Genomic DNA, 26791 nt, shown 5'->3' with positions numbered 1-26791 from the left:
ATAGAAGCTTTTAATTCTGTCAAAGATAAATTAAATGACCTTCTAAATAGAATCAAAAGATCATCTCTTCCAGATTCAACAAAATAATAGATCCCAGAAAGAAAGCTGTCAGGAGAAAGTCTGTTCAGACTCAATCCACTCAAGAAGGAGAAAACAGTCAAGGCAAGAAGCTGAAAAAGACAAAAACAAAGAAGACATAGATTATTTATTCAGGATAAAGGTACACTTCTTTTAATTTGTAATTTAAAAAATATGAAATTCTATATGTAATCCAGAATGTATTTAATATCATTATTTGTTTTCAGGCTGTACTTTTTCTTATTGTCAGTTGAGTTATCCTTAGAGATTTGCTTGTCGAACTCTAACAATCAAACATGGGGAGATTGTAAAGTATAATATAATGTAATATTTAATCAAGGAATTATAACTTGACATGAAACAAAAACAGATAAATAATATTAAATTATAAAGTACAGGAACCCTGAAGATGAAGACTGGATAAATACAAAGAATCAAAAGATGAAATTAATGCGCTAAGTCCGTAACCAGATCATGGGAAGAAGTTCATTAATATATTCAAGCCTCTATGAAGAATAAAATATCAAAGGACTTCCAGTGTTAATGAAACTATTGGATTTAAAGTATTACAGTTCAGGGGTTCAGTGTTTGAAGCAATGAATAATCAACCAAGATGTATCATCTCAGTATTACAAATAAAATTGAATTAAATCAATTCATGTTAGTTATTTGTGAACCACACCCGTGCACCAAGCACAACATATCAGAAATGAATTAATTCAGTTATAGAAGAAATGTTTTGGTATAGTTATTGAAGATAGGAAAGAAAATTATGCTAAATCAATTACCTTGTGGTCGCAAGTTAGGATTGTACGGTGGTTGCAAGTCGGGATTGTATTGTGGTTGCAAGTCAGGATTGTACAGTGGTCGCAAGTCAGAATTGTACTGTGGTCGCAAGTCAGACATTCCCATGTGGTCGCAAGTTAGAGTTGTACTGTGGTCGCAAGTTAGGAGATGGATGCAAGTTTCTAAGGCAATCTCATAACCTAGCACTACTAGAAAAAGTAGAATAGACATCACCTCTTAGACATCAGTTGCTTTTTTGACCGATGTAAAAGGTGTTTTCTACATCGGTTTTTGGCAACCGGTGTCTTTTGTTGTTATAAACATCAGTTGTTTAGCACAACCGATGTTATATGTCTGTTTTAAAAAAATTAATCAACGCACCTTCCCCGTTCCCCCCTTAACCAAATTATTCATTCCCTCCAAGTTTTTTCCCCCCTTGTTTTTTGACTTAGTAAAATTTTCCCCCTTTTTTCACCCACATCTTCCCCCTATTTTTTATTAAAAAAAAATTAAAATTAAAATCAAAAACTGAAAACAAAAACAAACAAAAACAAAAAATGTATTCATCATTTCATCACTCTCTCATCTCTCAGTTCATCACTCTCTCATCTCTCATTTTATCCCTCTCTCAGCTCTCATTTCACTTTCCTGTGTAGATTTCACCTTGCTGCTCTCATCAAGGTTGCTCTCATTTCCCTCATTGCTCTCGTAGATTTGGGGGTTTCATTGCATTAAGTCAAAGTCGGAGTTGAAGTTCAACTCAGAGTTTAAGGTTGTAGTTCAAGTCGGAGATTGAAGCTAAGTTGGAGGTTAAAGCTTGAATTAGGTAAGTTTTAAACCCTAATTTCAGAATTGGGGGTTTCAATTTGAAACCCTAATTTTTTAATTTTTAATTAGTTTAAGCTTAAACTATCTGCATCTGCTTGTTTGAGTTGCTTGTTACATATTCTATAGTATGGAAATTAGTTGTTTGTCATATAGCAAACCCTAATTTGCTTATGCCCGTGTCTTTGTTTATTTTATTTTGTTTAAATGATACGATTTTTGTTGCTCTTTTCTCTGTTTTCTCTAGGAAATGCATGTAATTTTCAGTTAAATAATGTAAACATTATTTTATAGTAAGGGGATGATAGACGAAATTCGCTTTTTGTTCTGTATATTTTGTTACAGCATATATTTTACGTATAAAATGACAGGAAGATGGTTCTCTGTAGAATTTATAGTATAATGTAAACATCTTTCATCTATTGATAGTATAATGTAAACATTAAAATGCATGCCCTGTCTTGTACTACCAAATCGATACAAGCAGATTACTGAAAAGGATAATGACATTACCTTTTCAATAATAAAAATCAACTTTGATTTTTGATGTCATACTTGGAATAAAATTTTTTATAAAAGAACACTTCACTAACACATACATACGGTGCTTATAAAGAAAATAATTACCTGGTAGAGAAGAAGGGTTACCTGGGAGGAGTTAGAAAAGCAGAAGTGGTTGGTTTGGGAATGTAATCTTTGAGCAAATACTTAATAAACCCACTAAAAGTTCTGATTCTTGTTTGAGAAATGATAGTTAGCATGTGAATAGAGTTTTCTTGGCCTATGGAAGCTAATTCTTTATGAGCATCGACGTCGGGTGGTGGTTGATTCTGCTCATTACAAATTATATTAATTTGCTATATTTATTGTCTAGTGGCGTGCTCAGCTTTGTTCTGTGTTTCGTTTCATCATTTTAATCAATCAGTGTCGTGTTCTGCTTTGCGGTAATTATACATAATAATACATATGTATTACTAATTGTACGTTGTTTTTTTTGAAATATTTGATATGAAAATTAGGTAGGAAATAGGTTATCCTACGAATATGGAGAAAGATTGGATTTCAAAAGAGAGGGATTCGTTGGAATATGAAGTCAGGGTTGAAAAGTTTTTGATTTACGCCGAAGAAAATTGTAAAAATCCTAAAAAAATACCTTGCCCCTGCTGTAAATGTGTTAATTTCAAAAAAATTCCGGTCAAAGTAATAAGGGGTCATCTCTACGAGAATGGTTTTAGTCTTGGGTATATTGATTGGATTTGGCACAGATCCAAGACTGGTAGGTCGTCTGTTGGTAGCACAGTGTCTCCTCATGAAGAGGAGCAGAATGCAGATGCATTTAAATCAGCCTTTGAAGCTGCATCAGAAGCGGCTGCTGCATCGGAAGCGGCGGCTGCTGGTGCTTCACAAGCTGCTGTGGTTTGTGAAGCAGCATATCGTAATCCGGGGGGTAAATCAGGGGGCGATGACTACGATAAAGACTCGCATGATTTTAAGAGGTTTGTGGCCGATGCTCAACAACCTTTATTTGAGGGCAGCGACTTCACAAAATTAGATTCGGTGTTAAAATTACATAACTGGAAAGCGAGATTCGGTGTGAGTGATAGCGCATTTAGCGATCTTCTCTCTACAGTTGGCTCATTCCTACCTCAGGATAATGCATTACCTGTTAACGCATATGAAGCAAAGAAGACTCTTTCGAATTTAGGCCTCGAGTATACAAAATTCCACGTGTGTCCCAATGAATGTGTTCTATACAGGGGTGTAAATGAGACTGCTTCGGAGTGTCCAAAGTGCAAGCTATCTCGCTGGAAGGTGGGTAAGGATGGTAGCGAAAGGTATAAAATCCCGACAAAAGTTATGTGGTACTTTCCGATCATCCCGAGATTTAAACGGATGTTTAAATCTTCTTCGACAGCTGAGTTGTTGACATGGCATTCCAACCAAAGAATTCATGATGGCCAGATGCGCCACCCTGCCGACTCTCCTTCTTGGCGGAATATCGATTACAGGTGGCCTGCCTTCGGAAGTGAGCCAAAAAATCTTCGACTAGCTTTGTCGGCTGATGGTATTAACCCACATAACAATAGGCTGACTAATCGGTATTCTTGTTGGTCGGTAGTATTGGTAACATATAATCTTCCTCCGTGGTTATGTATGAAGAGGAAATTTATGATGTTAACTATATTGGTCTCCGGTCCACATGAACCAGGTAACAACCTTGATGTGTTCTTACAACCGTTAGTTGATGATTTGAAAAAGCTTTGGGAAGAAGGTGAACCGAATGTATACGATGCCTTCACAAAAACTTTTTTCACTTTAAGGGCGACTTTGTTATGGACGATTAACGATTTCCCGGCATATGGTAATTTTTCTGGCTGTGTCAACAAGGGTTATTTGGGTTGTCCAGTGTGTGGTGATGATACCGTTGCTAACTATTTACCTTATAGTAGGAAAATATGTTACCAAGGTCATCGTCGGTATTTGCCTAGGCATCATCCATACAGGAAGAAGAAGGCAGCCTTTAATGGTCAACAAGAGTTTGGACAGCCAAGGCAACCCCTTTCCGGACAAGAGGTGTTGGCACAACAAGAAAAAATTAAATTTTCTTATGGAAAGGAAGTAAAGAAGTCGAAGAAGGTGGACTGTGCTTGGAAGAAGAAGTCAGTATTTTTTGAGTTGGAATACTGGAAATTCCATCACGTTCGTCACTGCCTCGATATTATGCATATTGAGAAAAATGTGTGCGATAGTCTAGTTGGGACGTTACTGAATTTAAAACACAAGTCCAAAGATAGTGAGGCATCTCGGCTAGATATGATGGAAATGGGGGTTAGAACTGATTTAGCTCCAGAAGTAGGAGAAAAAAGAACTTATCTGCCTCCTTCTAGTTTTACTCTAACAAAAGCTGAAAAAAGAAAAGTGTTGAAATCACTCTCATCAATGAAGTTGCCATATGGGCATTCCTCAAACATCAGAAATTATGTATCCATGGCGGATTTAAAGATATTTGGGATGAAGTCTCACGACTGTCATGTACTCCTTCAATAATTACTCCCGGTCGTAATTCGTTCTGTACTTCCGAAGAATGTTAGAGTTAGCATAATAAGACTCTGCTTCTTTTTCAACACTTTGTGCAACAAAATTGTTGACGTATCAAAACTTGATAAATTGCAAGCTGATGTGGTATTAACCTTATGTGAGCTCTAAAAAATATTTTTGCCTTCTTTTTTTGATATAATGATACATCTAATAGTACACCTGGTCAGGGAATTGCGTTTATGTGGACCAGTTTTCTATAGATGGATGTATCCATTTGAGCGTTTCAATAAAGTGTTGAAAAGTTACGTGCGAAACCGTTATTTTCCAGAAGGTTGTATAGCCGAAACATACTTGAAAGAAGAATCTGTAGAATTTTGCGCTGAGTTTTCTAAAAATAGTTTGACAACTTCCGGACTTCCGAAGGACCAAGGCAAACTTTCTGGTCCATTATCGGCTGCAACAGTTAAATCTGTTGAAGAGAAAGAACGAGATGAGGCGTATTTACACGTCCTCTTAAACAACAGTGAAGTGTTTCCATATATTAAGTAAGCCACTTTTCTTTTTCTTTTATTGATTAATTTTGTATAAGCATTATTTTAGTTTGTAACCAAAAAATTTATGTATTTTTAAAGGATGCATAAGGAGTTGCTTGAAAAAATTTATGAAGGAAAAAAAAAGACTATTCAGTGGATGATTGGGGAGCATAATAGGCTATTTGCTGATTGGTTTGAGAACAAAGTTATGACTGAATTAAATGAGAAAGTCGAAGGTGTTTCTGAAATGATAAGGTGGCTAGCAGGAAAACCATCATTTACTGTTTTGACTTTTGATGGCTATCTAGTTGACGGAATCCGATACTTCACAAAGGAGCGAGACGATGCTAGGGTTGTTCAAAATAGTGGAGTCTCGTTAGTTGCTAAGACTGTCCAAGTTTCTAGTGCTAAGGATTTAAATCCCGTAGAGAGTGATATGACATTTTACGGGAGGATTGAAGAAATATGGGAATTGGATTACCACTCATTTAAAGCCCCGTTGTTCTTGTGCAAATGGGTAGACTGTGACAGAGGCGTCAAGGCTGATGAACTTGGCTTCACACTTGTGGACCTTAGTCGACAAGGCCACAAGAATGACAAATATGTGTCCATTGATCAAGTGAAACAAGTTTTCTATGTCGAAGATCCCGTTGATTCCAACTGGTCAGTCGTATTGACCTCAACAACTAGAGACTATCACGAGATATACAATGATGATGATCTTGGAGACACAATTCTAGAAAACCCTCCATTCTGCTCTAACATCCCCATAGTTGATTCTGGTGTTGATGACGACGAAGAGTCTAATGCTGACAATAAAAGAAAGGATGGCGAAGGAATATGGCTGAAGAAGCGATTCAAGGATTAAAAATCATATTCACTTGATTTACAGTTTTGTTTAAAAATAGACTTCTCAGATTTATGTAAAATTAAGTGTTGTATTGTAGAATTATGGATGGTATCGAAAAAACTTGGAGTTTATTTATCAACTTTTTATTGTAGAAATGTATGATATAATTACTTGGAGTTTTATTATGAGTGTAAGTATTAGAATTTGTAGAAGCAACTGATAAAAATATGTAAATGCTTTATGTGTTCTGCTGTATATTGTTATACGTTGAAAAGGCGATTGTGTAGTTAATTATATATGTTGCATTAGATGTGTGTTGTGCTAGAATGATTATGATAATCCTAGTATGATGATAATCTTATCTCTTATTCCTACTCCTTTTGGTTAATGCAGGAAATATGGTAAAGAAAGGAAAAAAATCTAAAAAACAGTCTAAAGAATCATTGGATGAAAATCACATTGTTCCAGCGGACACCATTGTTCCAGCGGTACCAAATCCTGACCCGGTTGCTCTAGCGGATACCATTGTTCCCCAGCAGACAGCTCCACAACCCACTGAAAGTACTACACAATCTACCAAAAGCAGGACATCTGGAGCAGCACGAGGCGTTTGTGCTATGCACAAAGTGGTGATGAAGAAAGCGCGGGGAGAGAAATTGAATTTTCGGTTCAATCGAGTTGCAGTTCCAGTTGGAGACGAACGGCACAAACTGCAGTCCTACATAGGTATGCTGGCAAGGACAATGGTGCTAGTTGACATTCCGACTTGGCCAAAGGTTGACCCTGAACTAAAACAAAAAATATGGAATGATCTTGAGGTATGTCATTTACAATCGCAATTGACATTAATCTCATGGTTTTTATTTAAAAAAATTTGCACTGTCTGAACTTGTTAAATTTGTGCTTCAGGATACGTTCGAACTGATTCCTGAAAGTCGGAAGAGGATTCTACAGTCGACAGGCGCAAAATGGAGAAATTTTAAGGCTAAATTGACAGCGAAACATGTGATGCCTTTTGTTGGGCAGAAGAAGAAGCTACAGAAGCCACCAAAGCAATATGCTTTTGTCGGGAAGAAAGCATGGAGACGATTTGTTGCAGCTAGAGTCACAAAAGAGTGGGAGGTATGCATTACTTATATATATATATATATATATATTTAAATTTAGGACCATATTTTTTTTTGGTTTTTTGGGAGTAAATTTAATTGTAAAAATACAGTAATCAACAAGATTTATTTTGTATACAGGAAGAGAATAAAAAACAGAGTAAAAAAGTGGGACAACGGAAATATCCACACCGAGTGTCAAGAAAAGGATACATCGGATTGGAAGAAGAAGAAGTAAAAGTCTTATCATTTTTCTTGTAGTATTCACATTTTCAATTTTATGAATGTATCTTAATTTTTTTGTAGAAACGCTCGGGGAGGTTGGAGCCTGAAGAAAGGCCAGATAGGGCAATTATGTGGAAAAAAGCCCGTATGACAGAAGATGGGACTCTTGACCCAGAACTGGCAGAAAAAATTCAACAAATTGTAAGACTTATTATAATTTTTTGCTTCTTTAATTTTCCAATCATACCTAATTACTCTCATGGTTTTAACAGGATTCCTTACTCGAAAAGCAAAGAAATGGTGAATTCAAGCCGGATGGAACTAATGATGTACTCACCACTGTATTGGAAACTCCCGAGCATGCGGGAAGGGTTCGTGGGGTTGGAAACTTTATACCTCCAACATTGTACTTCGATATACCGAAACAGACAAGAAATCACGTTACCAAAGAGCAGTTTCATAATCTTGAGTTGCAAATTGCTGAGTTGAAAGCTTTGGTTGCTGGGGGCAATCTACATTCACCAATGTCTGAAAAAGCAAGTTGTCCTGGGGTAAAAGAACAAGAACAAGAACAAAAGAACAAAAGAAAAGTTGCAAAAGATTTGATGGAAGATGAATTGATGACCGTTGAGGATAAAGATGGTGCAAATTTTGTTGTTATTATTCCTCCTCCTGGTCCACCGGGACAAAAGGTATACAATTACAGTGTATACTTGATTGATTTCTATGATAATATTACATATTATTAAATTATTTGAGTCGATAGTGTCTATTTTGATTTATAATTATAAACTATAGGGTCCTCGCAAATGTGAAATGGCAGTGGAGAGCATTGATAACAAGGTAGCTTTTGGTGTTGTTTTTGATGACGAAGATGGAATGAGTAGAGCGGTTCATGGAGTGCCTCTAGAACCAGGATTTGTTCGTGTTGGGGTGGACGGAAGCATCCAGGACGATGCTTTGGTGCCTGTTCCTGTGGTTGGTGAGATAGAAACCGTCCAGCAAGCCATCGGTTCTCATTTGGCATGGCCCAAAGACATGATCATATACACCTCCACTACCGGTTCCGAGGTATAGAATTTAATTACAAACCAAGTGTCATTATTTTTAGGAGGTTGTACAAATTTGCACTAAAGTGAATAATACCGGTTATATGCTTAAATATTTATTTACAGAAAAGGAAAAATGCGCGGAATGTGAGTGAGGTGCAAAGAATGCATAATGCATTTAATTCTGTGAAGCCAAAGGACAATGTGCCTCCTCGCTTTAGGCTTTTGTACAAATTTGCATCGACAGTGATGAAGGAAAGTGGAAATTCGATACCGGTTCCATGTGATTTTCAAATCTTTAGAATTGAAAGAACTATATATTTGCTTCATGAGAACATACTTGAATTGCTAGAGTTTAAAATGATTGGACAGTCTGCTATATCAACATACATGGCGTAAGCTTCTTTTTATACTTTTTTAGAATCTGGTCTCATTTTATATAGTAATGATCTATTTACAGAAAATGTAATTTATATTTTTTTTTATTTTTTAGGTATTTGTATTTAGTGTTTCGGGATACGCCGAGTAGAGATTTGTCATCGATGATTGCTTTTCTTCATCCGTCCACACACAAGTTGAATGATGAATTTAATGAATATGTTGTGCAAAGGCTGAAAGATGGAGTTCTTCGGATGAACTTTATGCCTTATAACTACAAGTATGTCTCTTTTTGTGCGTCCTATTTTAAAATATTGTATGGCCTTGATTAGTCATATAGTTGTTGGTAAATTAATTATAATGTATGTAAAATTGTCGGATATGTATTTTTTAAATTACATTTTGCTCACTTTAATTTGTTTATAATGAAAACAGTTTACATTGGATTTTAATTGTGTTTTGGGAATCAGAAATTTTCATCCTTAATCCATTGCCTCATCATCCTCATCCCCAGGACCTTGAAAAGGCTTTAATGCGGTATTTTTTTACTTCAATTTACAATTATATATTGAATGTAATCGGTAATTGACGGATTTGACACTGTATTTTATAATTATAACATTTACAGGGCAGTGAGATCTTATAATGCTCAAGAAGGACGGGTAAACAAGAATCCCAAAATTAAAAACCTTGTTGTGAGTATTTAGTCAATTTTTTAATTTTTTATTTTTGTAAAATATGGAATTATGATTAATCTTCGATGTCACTAATTGTCAACAATTTATTGGAATGTATAGGGATGCCCTAAACAACCAGGTGGCACAGAATGTGGATATGTGGTCATGCGATATATGAAAGATTTAATTGAGGACCAGGAGATGAAGCTGCTAGACAAGGTACATTTTTTACTTTTCTTAATTCTATGAATATTACTTTTCAGTTGGTTGAGGAATGACATAGGTTTATTTGTGTTCCAGTGGGCCTCCAAGTATCGCAAGTCTTATACAGAGGAGGACCTTGACGTCGTTCGCTATGAGACGCTTGATTATATCCAATCCATCATGTAGTTGTTGGCGACTGGTACCTATATTACAATCTGAAAAATACCTTTATTTTGGTTACATGTATTCGGATTGTAACTAGTAATTAGAAAAGATTATGGATGAATGTCTAGTACTTCATGTTTGGTGGTTTAGATTTGAAACTATGTAGCTAGTATGGTGGGATGATAATTTGGATGTTTGGAGATTGGGATGTTAATTTGGATGGTTGGAGATTGAATGATAGTTTGGTAAATATTGGAGCTGAATTTGGTTGTTAAATGGCAATTGCTTGGTTTTCTGGCAATTTTTTGGCATCTGTGTTTCCGATTTTTGCATGGATAAAACAGGTGATCAGACATCATTTTATACAAACCAACTGATTTTAAAACAAAGCCATTTATCATCGTTTTTTTGACATAAAACTGGTGTTAATGTAATACTATAAACATCTGCTACAAAATAAAAAAATGATGTCTATCAAAGCTTGATACATCAGTTCTAGTTGACCATTGACATCAGTAAAAACCGATGTTAAAGATTACAGCAAAAAAAACTTGAAATAAAAAACTGATGTTATTAAGCATCATAGACATCAGTTTGTCACAAATAGACATCAGTTACCAATGAAGAACCGATGTCAAAGGTACTATTAACATCGGTTGTTTGATGAAAACTGTTGTTACTGGTACTAGTAACATCAGTTTATTGTTTAAATTGAAAGATTTTGCTTAGCTCACATATATTTAAATTGATAAAAATATCATATTATGATGATATATGAAGATTAGATATGCATGGGAAATTTAATATCAAGATACAGAAATCGGTTTTAAACTTGGAACTGATGTTATATGCTCTATTTAACATCAGTTTAAAACCGATGTTAAATGGGGGGTCTTTGAAATCACCCACGAAGACATCGGATTTTTACATACATAGACATCGGTTTTTAACCGATGTCTATTGACGTTTTTCTAGTAGTGTAGTGGTCTCAAGTAATACAAAGCCTTATGGTCGGCAGTAACTTTTTTACATTTAATGTCAAGGAAAACTTGTTATCCTATGGTCACAATTAAGGAATAAATCAATATAATTCCCTTCTGGTTTCCGGTAACTACTTGGTTGTTTTTGTTGATTAAACATGCAGCAATTCAAAGGATTTGTGTGGATACAATTGTGCCACCTGTCCAAAGAAATTAAAGTCTACAAAAGCAGCAAAATGAATTAAATCCATTTGGTTATCTTTCTCAATAACTACATTATTTTTACGAGAGCTCCATTAAATACCTCATTTATTAAACTTGTAAACACAACGTTTTGCTGTCGAATTTATTAAATCTAATCATTTGTTTGATTAGATTGTAGCGATCTCAAGTTTTATATTAATAAAATGATATATTCCTCAAATTATTTTCTGTCTATTTTGATTCCGTATATATAACGAAGAACTTGAAACGAATTGAAAAAGATTGTATGTATCGTATTCAAATCCCCTTCTACGATACTTTGGGACTAAAATTTACACACTATTTGTGAGTCAGAATTATTGATTTGCCCTCCTCTATTTTCTATATTTACTAACGCCGTTAAGATTTGACAGCTAAGCCCCCATTTTACATGATTTTAGAGTAAATTCAACAATGTCATATTTCAAGCCGTAAATATAATATAAAATATTATGTTCTAGTAATTTAGGACATATTTAAATAAATTTGTCTCCAACAATATGCCTTATTCTTAATATATCTTTAATATTTTATTATTAAAAATTTCTTTTATTATTATTAAAACACAAGAAAATACTGCTCTATATATCTTCAACAATGTATCTTTCTCGACAATAGAAAATAGTGTTATTGAAAAATGTTAGGTTGTGACTCTAGTTACCTTTTTCGACAGAAAAGAGAGCACTAGTTGTCTTTCCGCAAAACAACTTTCTTCTCTCTCATTAGATTTTTTTTAGTTATTTTAGCACAGCACTCGCCGCCACAACACAACACTTGTGTTCCATTCCCACGCTCCTCCACGCGCCACCGCTCCTTAGATCCAAAAAAAAACTTAAATTTATGAATCTCGAATCTTCCACAACATGGGTGGAATCACATCATCAATAGCCGCCAAATTCGCTTTTTTCCCGCCAACTCCGCCGTCTTACACGGTGGTTGCCAACGGCGACCGTTTTTCAATCCCGGAAGTTCCTCGGAGAGATGACGTGGACGTTTTAAAACTTAGAACACGGCGTGGTAATGATATTGTAGCTGTGTATATAAAGCATCCTAAAGCTACAGCTACTTTGCTTTATTCTCATGGAAATGCAGCTGATTTGGGCCAGATGTTTGAGCTTTTTGTCGAATTGGGCCTCCGTCTTAGGCTCAATGTAATTGGGTACTTCTTTTAGCCATGCTTCAGTTTTTTCGATTTTTCGGGTTTTGAATTGGATATGTTTGTTTGATTGATTGTTTAAAGAAGTGGACTTAATTTAGTTTGCATTCTTGCGGAATTGAATTGTATCGGAAATTTTGTGTTTTGTGGATTTTTGTGTAGTTTGAATGTTTAGTTGTTTCGTGGCCAATTGGAATAGATCGCGTAATTTGATTGTTATATGTTGAATTACTTGTGCATTAGTGTTTAGTGCCACATATCTTGAACCTCTAGTGGTCGAACTTGTTAAGTTTAAGTTGGAAAATTAGAATCATGTTTGGTGATAGAATACTTTGTTGGAATTTACTTGAACTTTTGTCGAGCAATTGCTTATAACACTTGCAAGTGTTCTTTGGAAATGTGTTGTTAATGCACGAAAAGAAAATTCAGCTAATTTGTGTATGTTACTATCTGGCAGCAAGAGTTGGAAAGTTTACAGAACTGTATTTAGAAAGAAATAAAATGAATTGATTGAGTACATGATATTTGATATCTTTTAATTAGGTAATAACCAAGACGGTAAGGTTTTTATTAATGTGTCAGCAATTTACTGTATAAGGCGTTTTTTCTTAAACGACCCTCTATATTTAAAGAACAAAGGTTAACTAAAGTACTTTAGGAAATTAAGCTGGTGAGCTTCTTTTTGTGAAGATAAATTATGTTTTAAGGTGCTGCTTTGGGTTTTATTTTCCAAATAAATGAATGAAACATTGGTTGTTATAGTGTGTTCTTTAATCTTAATGGTGGTTTAAATGCACTTGCAAGACTTGAAGTATCGCTGCTTGTCAGTTTCAGCGTTTGTGTAGTATGTACTTTTACAATATACCCTTCATGGGACATTACGTTGCAGACTGATTCTTCATTACTAATAGACTTAAATGCTTGATTAACCTTCAACATGTTCTTATTCCTCGGAGGAAACTAGAGTATGCTATGAGTGCATTCGGCCATTAAAATTGTACGAGACTCATTAGTGATCTGGTTTACAATGATTTTAAAGCTATAACCTTTACTCTAGAACTGTTATTCCGAAATTTTCTTTGCTTTCTAATTCATGGTAATGAATAATATACTTGACAGTTAATAGTGGGTTGTCTGGACATAATTGTGGTTACTTCTGTGTGTATGGGTTAATGTGTTTGGTGTTGAGCATGCATCCCTCTGGAACCTTTGTTATGTTATAATGCCTAATCATATATTTGGATTTTGTTATTGCATATATAGGTCTTATACACTCCTATAAGAAGTACAATGTAGCACCATATATGCATTCTTTAAGCTGGCATATCCTAATGAATTAATTATATAAGGTATTGCTTCTATGATTTTTTTCAGGTATGATTACTCTGGATATGGACAATCAACTGGAAAGGTTGGACAACTAAGTGTGTATGCTCTTAATGATCAAATTTTAGTTTTTCTCTAGAACATCCTTAGTATACTTTTACAGAGTTATCATTGTGCCACTTTTGATATGTTTAAAAATCAACAGTGGATTACTTTAGGCGACTTCATGGTTTTGTTCAAGTCTGACATCAGTGTTTTAGAAGAACACAAATCTGTTACTGTGTCATTTAAACCCATCGCGACCTGATTAGTATTTAGATATATGTCAATTTTTCATTTGTACATGCTTCTTGCATTCTCGAAGACTTAGATAATTCTCTTCCACTGACTGTGCTCCATAAAGGGTACTGTTTTTCATTTAAAGGACGGTGCAGCTTACCGTTAAGAACTAACTAGCACCTTAAGAGCAGTGTTGCCCATGTATTAAGTGTTTTCTTTTACAGCAGAAAATCTCTTCTAAATATCTGTTCTTTATCGTAAGAAATTTTTCATACAAATTTGAATGACCTTCGACCCTGCTCCCATCTGATTTTTATGCAAGTAATATGTGTTTGTATTAAATATGCTACATCTTTCATTTCTCAATGCACCATTTTTATCTACTAGACTGTACTCAAAGTATACATCTTGTTATTTTTTATAAGCATTTTCTTATATAAATCTAAATGACCTTTAACCCTGAGTTCTCCCTTCTGATTTTTATGCACATACTATACATTTGTACTGAATATGTTACTTCTTTTAGTTACGGCTTAATGCACCATTAAATCCACCGGACTGTCCTACAAACATATATCTTGTTCGATACCCTTTCTCGAGGTAGGCAAGTTAGCAAGTATAAACTAGCATAATATATTGACAGAAAGGATTCTGTAGGAAACTTTGTGTCTTTATTAAGTGTTCTAATGGTCAAGATGTGTTTGCAATGAGAGCTAGCTAATTATAGATGTGGTCACTATTTACTAGTAGATTAGCAAAAAAGAATATTATATTTGATTATTCAAAGTATGTTGCTCTTTGTTTAATTAACAACAGCATGCTCTTTTTCTTGTTTTGCAACAGCCATCTGAATGTAATACCTATGCAGACATTAATGCAGTATATAAATGTCTGAAGGAGAAGTATGAAGTAAGAGATGAACAACTAATTTTATATGGTCAGTCGGTTGGTAGTGGTCCAACTCTTGACCTGGCATCACATTCTCCGAACTTGAGAGGTGTGGTTCTGCATAGTCCAATATTGTCTGGGTTGAGGGTATTGTATCCTGTCAAACGGACGTATTGGTTTGATATTTACAAGGTTATGTCAAACTCCTAGTAAGTTTCCTATGCCTGTCTGTTTTTACATATACTGACTTTTTTTGCTTTTGGTTACTTCAGAATATTGACAAAATTGGCATGGTGAACTGTCCTGTCCTTGTTATACATGTGAGTTAAATCTTCTTTACACTTTATATTCCACTTATTTACTTCTCAACCCTCTTCTTTTCATCTTTGCCATTAGGATTGTAGAAATAGTGATGCTGATTAGGAGTGCAGTAGTCTGCTTTAGATCTTTGCAGCATATAAGAAAATTTAAAACTCCAATAAACAAGAAAAGGATCTTATGTCTGAGAAATTTTTGAAAACCTTTCTGCGAGACATATGGAAACGAAGAAATTTAACATCCACCAAATTAAATTGAATATTATGCCAATTTCTTTAATTTATGCAATTGGCTAAACAATATGTAGAATTAATTGTGAATTGTTTAGAGACATCAGTTCATTTACTTTGAGGGAAATCAAATTCCTTCATTTAGGGGTAGAAAAATCAAACTCCTTCATGCTGCACCTGTTGGGTTTAGGCTTTGAGTAGTTCCACAGAGGAAATTTATGAAATGTGTTTTATATCAGGGGACTGCAGATGAGGTTGTTGATTGTTCTCATGGGAAGCAGCTGTGGGAGCTTTGTAAGGAGAAGTATGAACCATTATGGGTTAATGGTGGTGGGCATTGCAATCTTGAGCTCTATCCCGAGTTCATTAAACATCTGAAAAAATTTGTGATGAATCTTAACAAGTCAAAATCCGCCACAAATGGTACTAAGAAAACTGCAGTGGATTCTGACAAGCCAAGTAAAGCGTCTGAAAGTAGTACAGCAGACACATATGACCTGAAACCAGACCTTCCAGAAGTCTCTAGGAACAGTTTAGATAGTCGGATGGAGAAATCAAAGAAAGCATACAAGCCTGAGAAGTCACGGATGAGCACGGATCTTGTTGATATGTTTAGGAGAAAAAAGGCCCTGGTATGGTGATTCTTAAGTGATGAGTGTGATTATTAACACGTTGTATCAGTGAGTCACCTTTATATTGAAGTTTAAAGGTTTAGTGTGATTTACACCATAGTTTCCTTACAAAATATCTGTATGTTTTCAAGATATATATGGACCACTGTATATAGACTTTGTTCATGTCCCAATCTTTTTTACCATGTAAAATTGACTCTTGTTTAGTGTGAAAAAACTCAGCAGTCTCTCCCGGATGTCACATTATTTGGCCTCTCTACTATGTAACATGTACAGACTCGGCGCATCTTTGTAAACTCTTATATTGCATCACAGGAATTATGTAGATTCCTGAACACAGTTTAGATTTTTTCACAAGCTATTTCCTTGTATCGTAAATTATCAACCAAATATACAAGTACAACAAGGTGGAAGGCAAGAAACAAGCAACAATACTAGGCAAAACCAACCATTCGCGGATTAGTTTGTGCCAAGATTAAATTTATCCAGTTCTGTTATAACACTTAACGTTGGTATGATAACCAATCAAATTGTATAAGAAGACTAGGAGAAATTTAACATGAGGCACAGACCCTGTCATCTCCTGTTACTCTATCAGGTGCATGGTTTGTATGAACAACTAGCAATAAAATCAATGTACATGACCATACAGACATCAAGTTCAGCCCAAACTGAATAAGTAGGCTATTAAAATAAAGAAATAGAACACTGTACTTGACCGGAACAAATGAATCAATTGGCATCATAAGTTCTTAGCTTCATCTTCTTCAGGATCACGAAGGGTGCCAAACATCCAGTCCATCCATATAGTGTAGTGGCCATAGTTATGACGGTAAGTAGTATGATGTATAGTGTGATAACCAGCACCCATAACAGGCCACAATTTACCATGGATGCAGTCATGAATGTTTGCTGTCCAGATGCCTTCGATGAACAAAAGGGCTATATGTGTTCTGAAATGCATTCGGACAAGGAAGAGTGCTATGACATGCGGCAGTGCTTGCATTATTCCATCTAGAGGGTGGAACGCCAAACCTGATATGGACACAAACAATTGGTCAACTTGGAGATATACAAGGCGCAATTGACCAATACTCTAGCTATTGAAGATGCAAAAGAAGTACAGACAGTTTCTTAATATTACAGGGGTTTGTATATTGTAGTGGTCTTAGCACATATAACTCCCTTGTAGTACGGAAGGGTTTAAGCCTTACATTGGCAATGGTTGCATTGTAATTGGCAAATTTCATACTTGATAATTCAAAATATTTTATCATTACAACAGTAAAAGGCCTGTATCAGAGCAAATCTTTGACACCATGGAAAACTGGCACAATCTTCTTTTGCAAGGATTATGATTCCTGGACTATGAAGAATGTTCAATCATTTGAGCAACCTAATCCTTTGAAGTAATCACAGGGTCTTTTTTAAAAAAATAAAAATAAAAATCATTTCATAGTTCAATTTGGGAGACCATCTTATCCCCAACCCCCCCATTTAAACTACATAAGTATTTATTTTAATCCTGTGAAAAAAGAAGTAAATATGAACCAAATATAGTCTATGAGATAACTCAAGGACAACGTATAGCATAACCTTGGATATGCAACCTGTTATCTTGGAAGTAAGTTCCTACAAGTGACAACAGGACTAGTTGTGTTTCTGACAAGAAAGATCTGGAACAGAGATCCTATAAAACAAGGGATTGAGCAAAAGCGAGATAAATAGAAGTGCTTTGGAAAATGAAGTTTTAGGTGGGGGGCTCACTTTTAGGACTTGTTAATTAATGTAAATGATGAGTCTCTTTAAGATTTTTGTATCTAGAGCGAACCTAAGCAGAGTGTGAAGCTACATAAATGGAGAATGCATGAATTGATACACGTGGTTTTATTGCTGATACATAATTATGAATGTTGAGAGGAAAACTACATTAGGCTTTTCACAAGCACAAATGCTTAATCAACCAGCTTTCGAGTCCTAGATATCTTGGGACCTTCGGCGATTAAGTTTCAGTAGGACAGGAAATCGGCCAGTAAGCTATATCTATTTATCTACATATGATCTTTCTGGCTTTTCATTAATACTGTTTAATGAGCTTGAAAGATGTATCTTCTTCTGATTCTCCCTTTAGCTAGATTTCTTCTGTTTAGTATGTCCAAAGATGTAAAAGTTGAATAAACCTATCTCAGAGTTGTTATTATCTCCCTACTGTCATATCTAACATTACCTGAGCTACAGCTCCTACATCATATCATATAAAAAATGGTTAGTAGGTACTGGTATAAGTACCTACTGTAACTTTTCTAGTTCATCCCTAGAATCTTAAAAATGTTCACGCAAAGTAAATCTTACCAGCAAAAGGAGAAAGTGTATTCTGCTTGTTGTAGATGTGATGAGTTGCATGAAGATATTTGTAAAGAGGTTTAATGTCGTGCAGCTCTCTATGCATCCAATAAATACCGAATTCAACAATGGTAAGATAGACAGCTAAATTTCCGAAATATGCAAGCCATCCCACTTCATCGATGCTAGCAAAGCATCTAGTCCATCCTTTCTCCACCATGTACTCTGATATCGTTGGAAGAACCACATAAAATGGCATGGCTTTCATTGCAACAGTAATTTGCAAGAGCATGGCCTTATTTGTTGGGATAGCATCTGCATGTATCAGCTCATCAGTGATCAGACCAAATGGACATTTGGTTGGAACAGAATAATATAAGGGACACATTGGGCCTCACATCTTAAAGCCCAAAGCACCCAATGAAACAGAATGGACTCGCCATACAAAATAAATCACTCCATAGAAATTAACAATCAAATATAACTCTAAAATTTATGTTGTCGGCTAAAGAGTACGGCTGCACGTACAGTTAAACCTCGATGAAATAATAATTGATAAAGTTATAAACTCGTTAAAATAATATTTTTCTCCGATCTGAATATAATGGATATAATATATCGATAAAATAATAAATTCGCTAAACTAATATTTTTTCCTGATTTCAACCCTATTACTTTAAAGAGGTTCACCTGTGTGACCAACGATCGGGAATAGAGGTAATTACAAAGTCAAACTATGCATCCTCTTCTTCTACTTTCTCTGTTATTTATAGTTTGACGTATATACCTAACCTCTGATCAAATAAAAACACGGTTGCTGGTAAAACATGCATAGGGAATATCGAAAATTGGGAAAAAAAACATTAAGTAACGATGAAAACTAATAACTAAATTAAGGTGAATAATTTTTTTAAGTAATTAAGAGAGAAAGACAATATCGACCTTTAGGAATGTAAAGATTACGCTTGAGATAATAAATGTAGAAACACCATAGGAATGATGAGATGAAGTAAACTAGGGTTCCTCCAATGTAGTTCCGGAGCCACCCTTGTGTTCAGTGCGGCAGTATCTCCCTCGTTCCCTCCGACAATAAACTTCCTAGTACAATGCGATTGTAGAAATTTGTTTCCACCTCGAACGCTCCTGCCATATAATTTTTGACAAATATGTGTGCACGCGCACGAGTGCGTGTCCGGCCTTATAAACCCCGTCAAAATCCGATATAAATGAGAGAAGAGAAGAGGAGGAAGGAGGGACTGAGTCAATAAGCAAGTAAAAGAGAGTTGCATTATATGTTTATAATGCTAGGCTAGCCTGTTACTGCTTGATTTATAAGATTTTTATTATTTTAAACATTTAACTTGCTGTCCACTTCGTCGTATTGTTACTTTCTTATCGAATAGACTTTTTATTTGTTTTCGTAGTGCTTTGCTTTATAATAAGCTTCAACTTTGACGGCACATGCAACCAGTTATGATTTCATTTGTTTGAACTTTCTAAAGTCAAATTAGATCTGTCTTCATTTTAAATTTACATGACATTTGTTTCTTTTATTAAAATTATATTGGAGGAAAATATGGATTATAAATTTTATGGAAATTATCAAAAATATTATTTATTTTTAAGTTTGTATCTTATAATTTTTGAAAATATTTGCAAAAAACAATCTGTAATTAAAATTAACTATAATATCCAAAATTTGATATAAGAAATTTGGGTCAATTGGACTCAATTATGAAAAATTATTAAGCAGTTGTCAAATTCAAGTTGAATTAGGGCTTCTGTCCTCCCAGGAAACGAAAGGAAAGGCGCGTGCTCGGGATTACAGAATAAAGGAAGCCTGAAGCGCCCTACTGTATTATTTGGAAGAAGGTAGACTTCTACGCAGATTTTTTGGACGCTTCATAACGCTGGAAAGACGGTGAATCGAAAGACGGTGAATCATTATTACTGAAATATTTTTTGCAGGTACCAATATTCCATATATGACCTTTTTTACGCTTTTGTCGGGTGTTGCCTTAGAAAACATAACAATTACTATGAAATTATACCCTATAACAACACCCAAATTTTGGTGTTATCATAACCATAAAGACATGTTACTATAGTTAACACATCTTTGTTATCATAGACGACTGAATAATATATTTTTTAGTTTTAACTAAAAACTAAATTTATATTTAAGAGTAATTAATTTGAATAAAACAACTTATGGAGTTTTGCAGAAAGTAAATGTCCGCAAAATAAATAAATTAATCATATGTTTTTAATATTGAAATATTTTAATTTATTTTAAAGTAAATGAATACATTTTAATAAAAATTGATTAAAATCACTAAAATGTTTGTTTATTGAAAATAAAAGTCTATAATGGTTTTGAATATTTAAAAATAAATTGTAATAAATATAATATGTGCAATTAAAACTATATTATGATATTTATATAATTGAAAAAAAGGTAAAATGGTGGGAAGTAAATGGGCCGGGCTAAAAAATTGGGTTGCTAGAAATTGGGTTTGAGCGGGAATGAAATTTGAACAAAATCAAAAGGGAGAAATGAATTAAGTGAAGTATACAAACACTCAAGTCGGTATGTTTTTGGAGCAAAGCGATGGGGTTGAATTAGGGTTTGGAGTACATCAGTGGGGTTCAATTAGGGTTGGTCTCTACTGATTTTAAGCCATTGAGTTCGATTTTGATGTATGCCGCCTATCTCTCTAATTAAACTGTATGTGTGTAAACGTATCTCTCTATCTCTCTCTGCGTCTCTTTCAATTTCACTCCCTAGCTCAATTTCTATGTCTCTTTCACCATGAAATGAGCTGTAAGTAAAACTAAAATAAAACTTTTGCAACGTCGTGTTTTGAATATGACTATGACCGATTTTTTGTTTAAGTAGTCATTTAGGGAATACTCTTATAAATCCCAAAGACGACCAAGTAGGAATGTTGATTTTATAAGTTAATGGATGTTTGATTAGGCTCTTTATAGATATCAGGTGCAAAATTGTCAGTGTTGATTTTATATTGTTTCTTGCTTACAAGTTTTCTCATTCTATTAATATTTTGTATCAAGTACCAGTATTTTTAAAGAATTTCTAATCGGTATCAAATGAGGATATCCAAGCGCGCATTGCTAAAAACAGGTTTCTATGTCTATTTTTTGTGTTTTTAGTAGCACGGTACCAGACTTTTTCTTATGTATAACTTTAAATGCATGTTTTGCTACCCTTCTTTCTCTCGCCAATTCTTTTTCTATGTATTAGGATTTCTTTTATTTAGAGAATCATTGTAAGTAATTGTGATATTGACATGTATACCTTTGATGAGTTTGGGTGAGGTAGTTATTTTGAGAAGGGGTGAAGCATTTTAATTATGAAGTAGCTAAGTAAATTAATATGTTACTTGGTATGAAATTTCAGGAGTTAAGCTTCTATTGTAACTGGATCGAATACGCCCTGGTGGTTTCTTTGTATAGTCTGATGTCTACCACAAACTTGCTGAAGATAGTTGTCTAACTGCAGTTATCATATTTTCAATAACGTGCCTTTACAAGTAAATCCGACAATTCGTGTCGTTCGTATACTTTCGTGTTTCGTGTAGTGAAGGGCAAACACATACCGACCCGTTTATCATTCGTGTACTTAAGGGTAAACACATATTCGTAACTCATCGTTTCGTGTTCGTTTCATGTACATTTCAGGTATAAAAATTAATAAATATATAAATAAATAAAATATTATATAGTTGGATATAATTTTACATATATATATTAATAATATATATATATATACATATAACAGTATATTTTTGGATATATTTTTATAAATATATATGAATTTTATGTGTATATATACATATAATATTAAAGTAATATGTATATTTATATAAATGAATATGTAAATATTAAAAAAAATATTAATAAATTTATTATTTCGTGTACTTTCGTGTCGTGTCGTGTATCCAAGGGTAAACACATATCCATACCCGTTTATATTTCGTATTCTTTCATGTCGTGTACTTTCGTTTTCGTGTATCCAAAAGCTGAACACATATCCATTTATATCGTGTCGTTCTCGTATCATTTTATCATGTCGTATACCAAATTGCCAGCTCTATTTACAAGCATGCATACTCATAGATACTGCATATCTATAATATAAATAGAACTCAAGGCAGCACCTGCACTTGCTGTAACTGACATACTGGTAAGTTTTAAGCATTGGTCTAATTAATTTTGTTGACAAATTTGAACTTTCAGAATATTGTTAACCTTAACTTCTGTAATGTTAAGCAGGGGTTCAAGAACTCATCGGTATTAACTAATAAGTACTAACATATAGTAACATAGTTACAATTAACTTTCTTACAGCAGATGAAGGACCAAGCCGTAAACGAGGATAGACTCCAGTTGCTTCACGAAGTAACAAGTGCATATAGGCCTGGAGTCCTGACTACACAAATGGGAGTTAGTGTTGCCGGAAACACAACATTAATGGATTTTTTGTCCGGAAGTTTTGTGAAATTTAACTAGTCCAATCATTTTAGATGAGCAAAGAGAGGTATATTTGTTAAAAGATGTATTAAGTGTTTAATTAATTGTTAAGGTTTTTAGAACTATATGACTTGCTTTGTCAGTACCATTATCTTGCTGCTTCTGACAAAAAATTAATATAATTACTTGGGAATTTTTTGTTTTTGGTTTGTAGGCAATTTTTGGGAAGGACCTTCCTGATATGGGCTTAGAAGAGTTGCGGCTAGCAGCTATTGAATGAACGGATATTGTTTGTCAAGGACAAGAAGGTTTATTGTAAGAGCTGAATATCGCAATCAAAGCTCTCTCAGGTTGATATTTGTGTTCTAAGTACACAATCACATACATAGATTGTAGTGCATGTTGATAATACGTGAACATGTACTTTTACAGATTTTGATATAGTTTTTAATAATACTAGAATGTAACTTTTGTGGAACTTGATTCATCCTTTGTAATGATTCATGAGTTTTATATTTATTAATTTAATTTTAGTTTTATATTTTGAATTTATAAATTTGTCTATTTATTATTATATTTATAAAAATTTAAAGAATAACAACAATAAAATTATTAAATATGAATATTTTAAAAACTACTGATGTGGGGCCTACCTATGGGGCCATTTTTTTCGTCAGTTAAAACCTCTATTGCAACACAAAATCTTTGTTGCTATACTATAAAAAACATGTTGCAATTGGTATTTATAGCAACATATTTTGCTGCATTATCATAGATTAAGGTTAGATATTTATGGTTACTGCCTTACACCCAACACCCAAAAAGTGTTGCAATAGACCTATTTCGGCCTAATGTAACATTTATTGGGGTCTATAGTAACACAAATTTGGGGTTGCTAGAAGTCATCTGTAATAACCCGTAATTTTTAGAATAATAATAATAATAATAATAATAATAATAAAATAATAATAGAATAAAAAGATTATAATTAGATAAAAAATAAGATATTTAAAATTAAATTAGAGTAATGGGCCTAAAATTTGGTCAGATTTTAATATGGATAACTTGGTTAAGATAAATGGTTTTGTATTGTTATAAATACACCATATTTGTATTCCTCTTTTTTATCATTAACATTCGTAGGGCTTTTGTACACAAAAATCAACAATCTTGTAAACTTTGTAAAAATTTCATCGTAATTCAGAATTCGTTGATTCTGGACTTTTCGGAAAAATCTTTTCATTCTCTACAACTTTTGTGATTCTTATTTTCTAATAAAATATCGTTTAGAAGGTCAAAAGGGGTAAATTCAAATATGATCATGTTTGGAGGTAAGATTTCAATCGATCTTGCTAGTATTTTCAAAATTGTCTGTTATGCGTGTATATTTGATTATCAAGGACCTTAGGTTTGGAGTGGTTTGACATTTAGACTTTCGCTTTTAACTGCGCTTTCGTATTATAATCTTTGTAATAGACTTTTGGATTAAAATTGTATTCCTAAACATACTAATTCATATACAAATTTGCATAGATCCATGAACTTTTCACATCTTAAATGGTATTTAAAAATATTAAAATATCAATTATCAATATTAAAAAGATCAAACATATTATTAAAATAGATTTGTTATAATACCAAATTAATTATAGATCCAAAATTCATGCTCATAGTAATTCAAATTCAAAAATCATTAACACTTTCCTTGATAATCATTATCTTCTTCTTCTTCTTTTGTTACAGGTCATATCCATGAATCTCAATATTTGTATATATCATCAATACTAAAATTAAAATACTTTCATCATTATAACAAATCAATATCAAAGCAATCATAGATCCACTTTTCATGTAAAAGAAAAATTCAAAAATTTGAGATTATATCATCATCTTCTTCTTCTTCTTCTTCTTCTTCTTCTTCTTCTTCTTCTTCTTCTTCTTCTTCTTCTTCTTCTTCTTCTTCTTCTTCTTCTTCTTCTTCTTCTTCTTCTTCTTCTTCTTCTTCTTCTTCTTCTTCTTCTTCTTCTTCTTCTTCTTCTTCTTCTTCTTCTTCTTCTTCTTCTTCTTCTTCTTCTTCTTCTTCTTCTTCTTCTTCTTCTTCTTCTTCTTCTTCTTCTTCTTCTTCTTCTTCTTCTTCTTCTTCTTCTTCTTCTTCTTCTTCTTCTTCTTCTTCTTCTTCTTCTTCTTCTTCTTCTTCTTCTTCTTCTTCTTCTTCTTCTTCTTCTTCTTCTTCTTCTCTTCTTCTTCTTCTTCTTCTCTTCTTCTTCTTCTTCTTCTTCTTCTTCTTCTTCTTCTTCTTCTTCTTCTTCTTCTTCTTCTTCTTCTTCTTCTTCTTCTTCTTCTTCTTCTTCTTCTTCTTCTTCTTCTTCTTCTTCTTCTTCTTCTTCTTCTTCTTCTTCTTCTTCTTCTTCTTCTTCTTCTTCTTCTTCTTCTTCTTCTTCTTCTTCTTCTTCTTCTTCTTCTTCTTCTTCTTCTTCTTCTTCTTCTTCTTCTTCTTCTTCTTCTTCTTCTTCTTTTCTTCTTCTTCTTCTTCTTCTTCTTCTTCTTCTTCTTCTTCTTCTTCTTCTTCTTCTTCTTCTTCTTCTTCTTCTTCTTCTTCTTTGCATGAACGATTTACCTCTGTAAATCTACAATATCTTCTTTATTATCTCAGTAAATATGTACAAACATGTTTATGTTTATATTTGTGTGCGATTTGGTTGCTTATTCACGTATTTTTTTTATTTTTTATATGAATACTCACAATTTTGAATTGTATTTTTGCAGATTATTGTCGATGGTTGCTTCTGTTTGTAGATAACTATCAATATTTGCTTCTGTTTAACCGGTAACCACTTTATTCTTTTAAATAACTCAAAAGTATACATGTATTTAATCATTCTTTTTTAGATTTACTATGGTATTGTATTTTGATACATCTTAATTGTTAATATTTTTTCGTTAGTTTTTTGAAACATATACACAATCAGGTGATCTTTGTAGTCTTATCATGATTCAATTATTTTTTGTCGATTTGGTTAGAGCTTACATTTTTGCACTTCAACTGTTTGATGTTAGTTCTGAACAACTTTATTTTGATTTTGGTGTTATTTTTTTGCAGGATGGTATTAAAATGAGAGATGAGGAAGTGGAATAAGATATATCGGCTCTATTTGATGAGTTATTATGTACTTTAAGTTATTTGTGGGGAGAGCGCACATGAGAATTGTCAAGGCTTTCATTATATTGTTACGACGAAAACTTGAAAAACTTTATAAATAGGAAGCCATGAATGATGATATTGAAATGTGAAGTTCAGTTTATCAAAAAATTTTAGTTCACACACTAATCTATAATGAAAACGAGGTATCATTGATTCGTAATCCTATAGAATATACCTTCTTCATGCTTTGTTAACATTTATGCAGCTGGATGGACTGCTCTATTAAGTGATTCTTCACCACCAAGTTTTAGAGGTGTGAATTTTTCCTTTGCTTATATTCGTACTTGATTAAATCTTGACAAGTTTATCGATGTTCTTTACTTAAATTTATGCCTAAGGCTTACATAGATCTTAAGTTAACATAGTTATTGTATATTGTATATAATACTATATATAATAAGAAAGCATCACATTCCAAGTCATTTGAAATAGTTCAGTGCCGATGAATACCTGAAAAAATTGGCCAACTTGAAATGGTTCGATGCCGATAATACCTGAAACAAATAGGCCTGGATAAGAAGGATTATTACTTCTGGAAGCAAGTAGTAAGAGGATTTTTATGCATGCTGCATGAGTTTCTTGGTTACTTCATTTGTTTTTCTATGAATACCCATAATTTTGAATCATATTTTTGCAGATGATTATCAATGGTCGCTTTCGTTTGTGGATGACTATGAATGTTTGCTTCTGTTCAACCGATAATCACTTTATTCTTTTAAATAATTCAACATTATGCATGTGTTTAACTATTCAATTATTTCTTATATTTTATTTGAGAGAAAATG

General features: G+C 33.6%; 2 protein-coding genes, 1 long non-coding RNA gene and 1 pseudogene across 6 annotated transcripts; 3 read left to right on the top strand and 1 right to left on the bottom strand.

Annotated features, from left to right (window-relative positions):
- The first annotated feature begins 2733 nt into the window (after positions 1-2733).
- LOC141718397 (uncharacterized) lies at positions 2734-4737 on the top strand. The gene has a single exon (XM_074520779.1). It carries the CDS (start codon positions 2734-2736, stop codon positions 4735-4737), a length of 2004 nt encoding a protein of 667 aa, XP_074376880.1.
- A 7016-nt stretch (positions 4738-11753) lies between these two features.
- Positions 11754-16328, top strand: LOC141717884 (uncharacterized). 2 transcript variants are annotated; one of them, XM_074520114.1, is made up of 5 exons: positions 11754-12297; positions 13669-13705; positions 14743-14979; positions 15060-15107; positions 15575-16328. In XM_074520114.1, the coding sequence occupies exons 1-5, from the start codon at positions 12002-12004 to the stop codon at positions 15974-15976; spliced, it is 1020 nt and encodes a 339-aa protein (XP_074376215.1). In that variant the 5' UTR covers positions 11754-12001; the 3' UTR covers positions 15977-16328. The 2 variants fall into 2 exon arrangements, with proteins under 2 accessions (XP_074376215.1, XP_074376216.1); XM_074520115.1 differs by having other exon boundaries at positions 15585-15852.
- Positions 16329-16387: 59 nt separating this feature from the next.
- LOC141717885 (delta(7)-sterol-C5(6)-desaturase-like) lies at positions 16388-19634 on the bottom strand (annotated as a pseudogene).
- A 1260-nt stretch (positions 19635-20894) lies between these two features.
- LOC141716694 (uncharacterized) lies at positions 20895-23337 on the top strand. 3 transcript variants are annotated; one of them, XR_012573292.1, is made up of 4 exons: positions 20895-21010; positions 21732-21959; positions 22682-22871; positions 23019-23337. It is a non-coding gene; the product is annotated as an uncharacterized LOC141716694 (long non-coding RNA). The 3 variants fall into 3 exon arrangements; XR_012573293.1 differs by having other exon boundaries at positions 20901-21038; XR_012573291.1 differs by having other exon boundaries at positions 20901-21959.
- The last annotated feature ends 3454 nt before the right edge of the window (positions 23338-26791 follow it).

Source organism: Apium graveolens, chromosome 4 (genome assembly GCF_009905375.1).
Source record: "Apium graveolens cultivar Ventura chromosome 4, ASM990537v1, whole genome shotgun sequence".
In the NCBI taxonomy this organism is placed as follows: Eukaryota; Viridiplantae; Streptophyta; class Magnoliopsida; order Apiales; family Apiaceae; genus Apium; species Apium graveolens.
The sequence above is the reverse complement of the archived record's forward strand: the minus strand, read 5'-3'. Positions and strand labels throughout refer to the sequence as shown.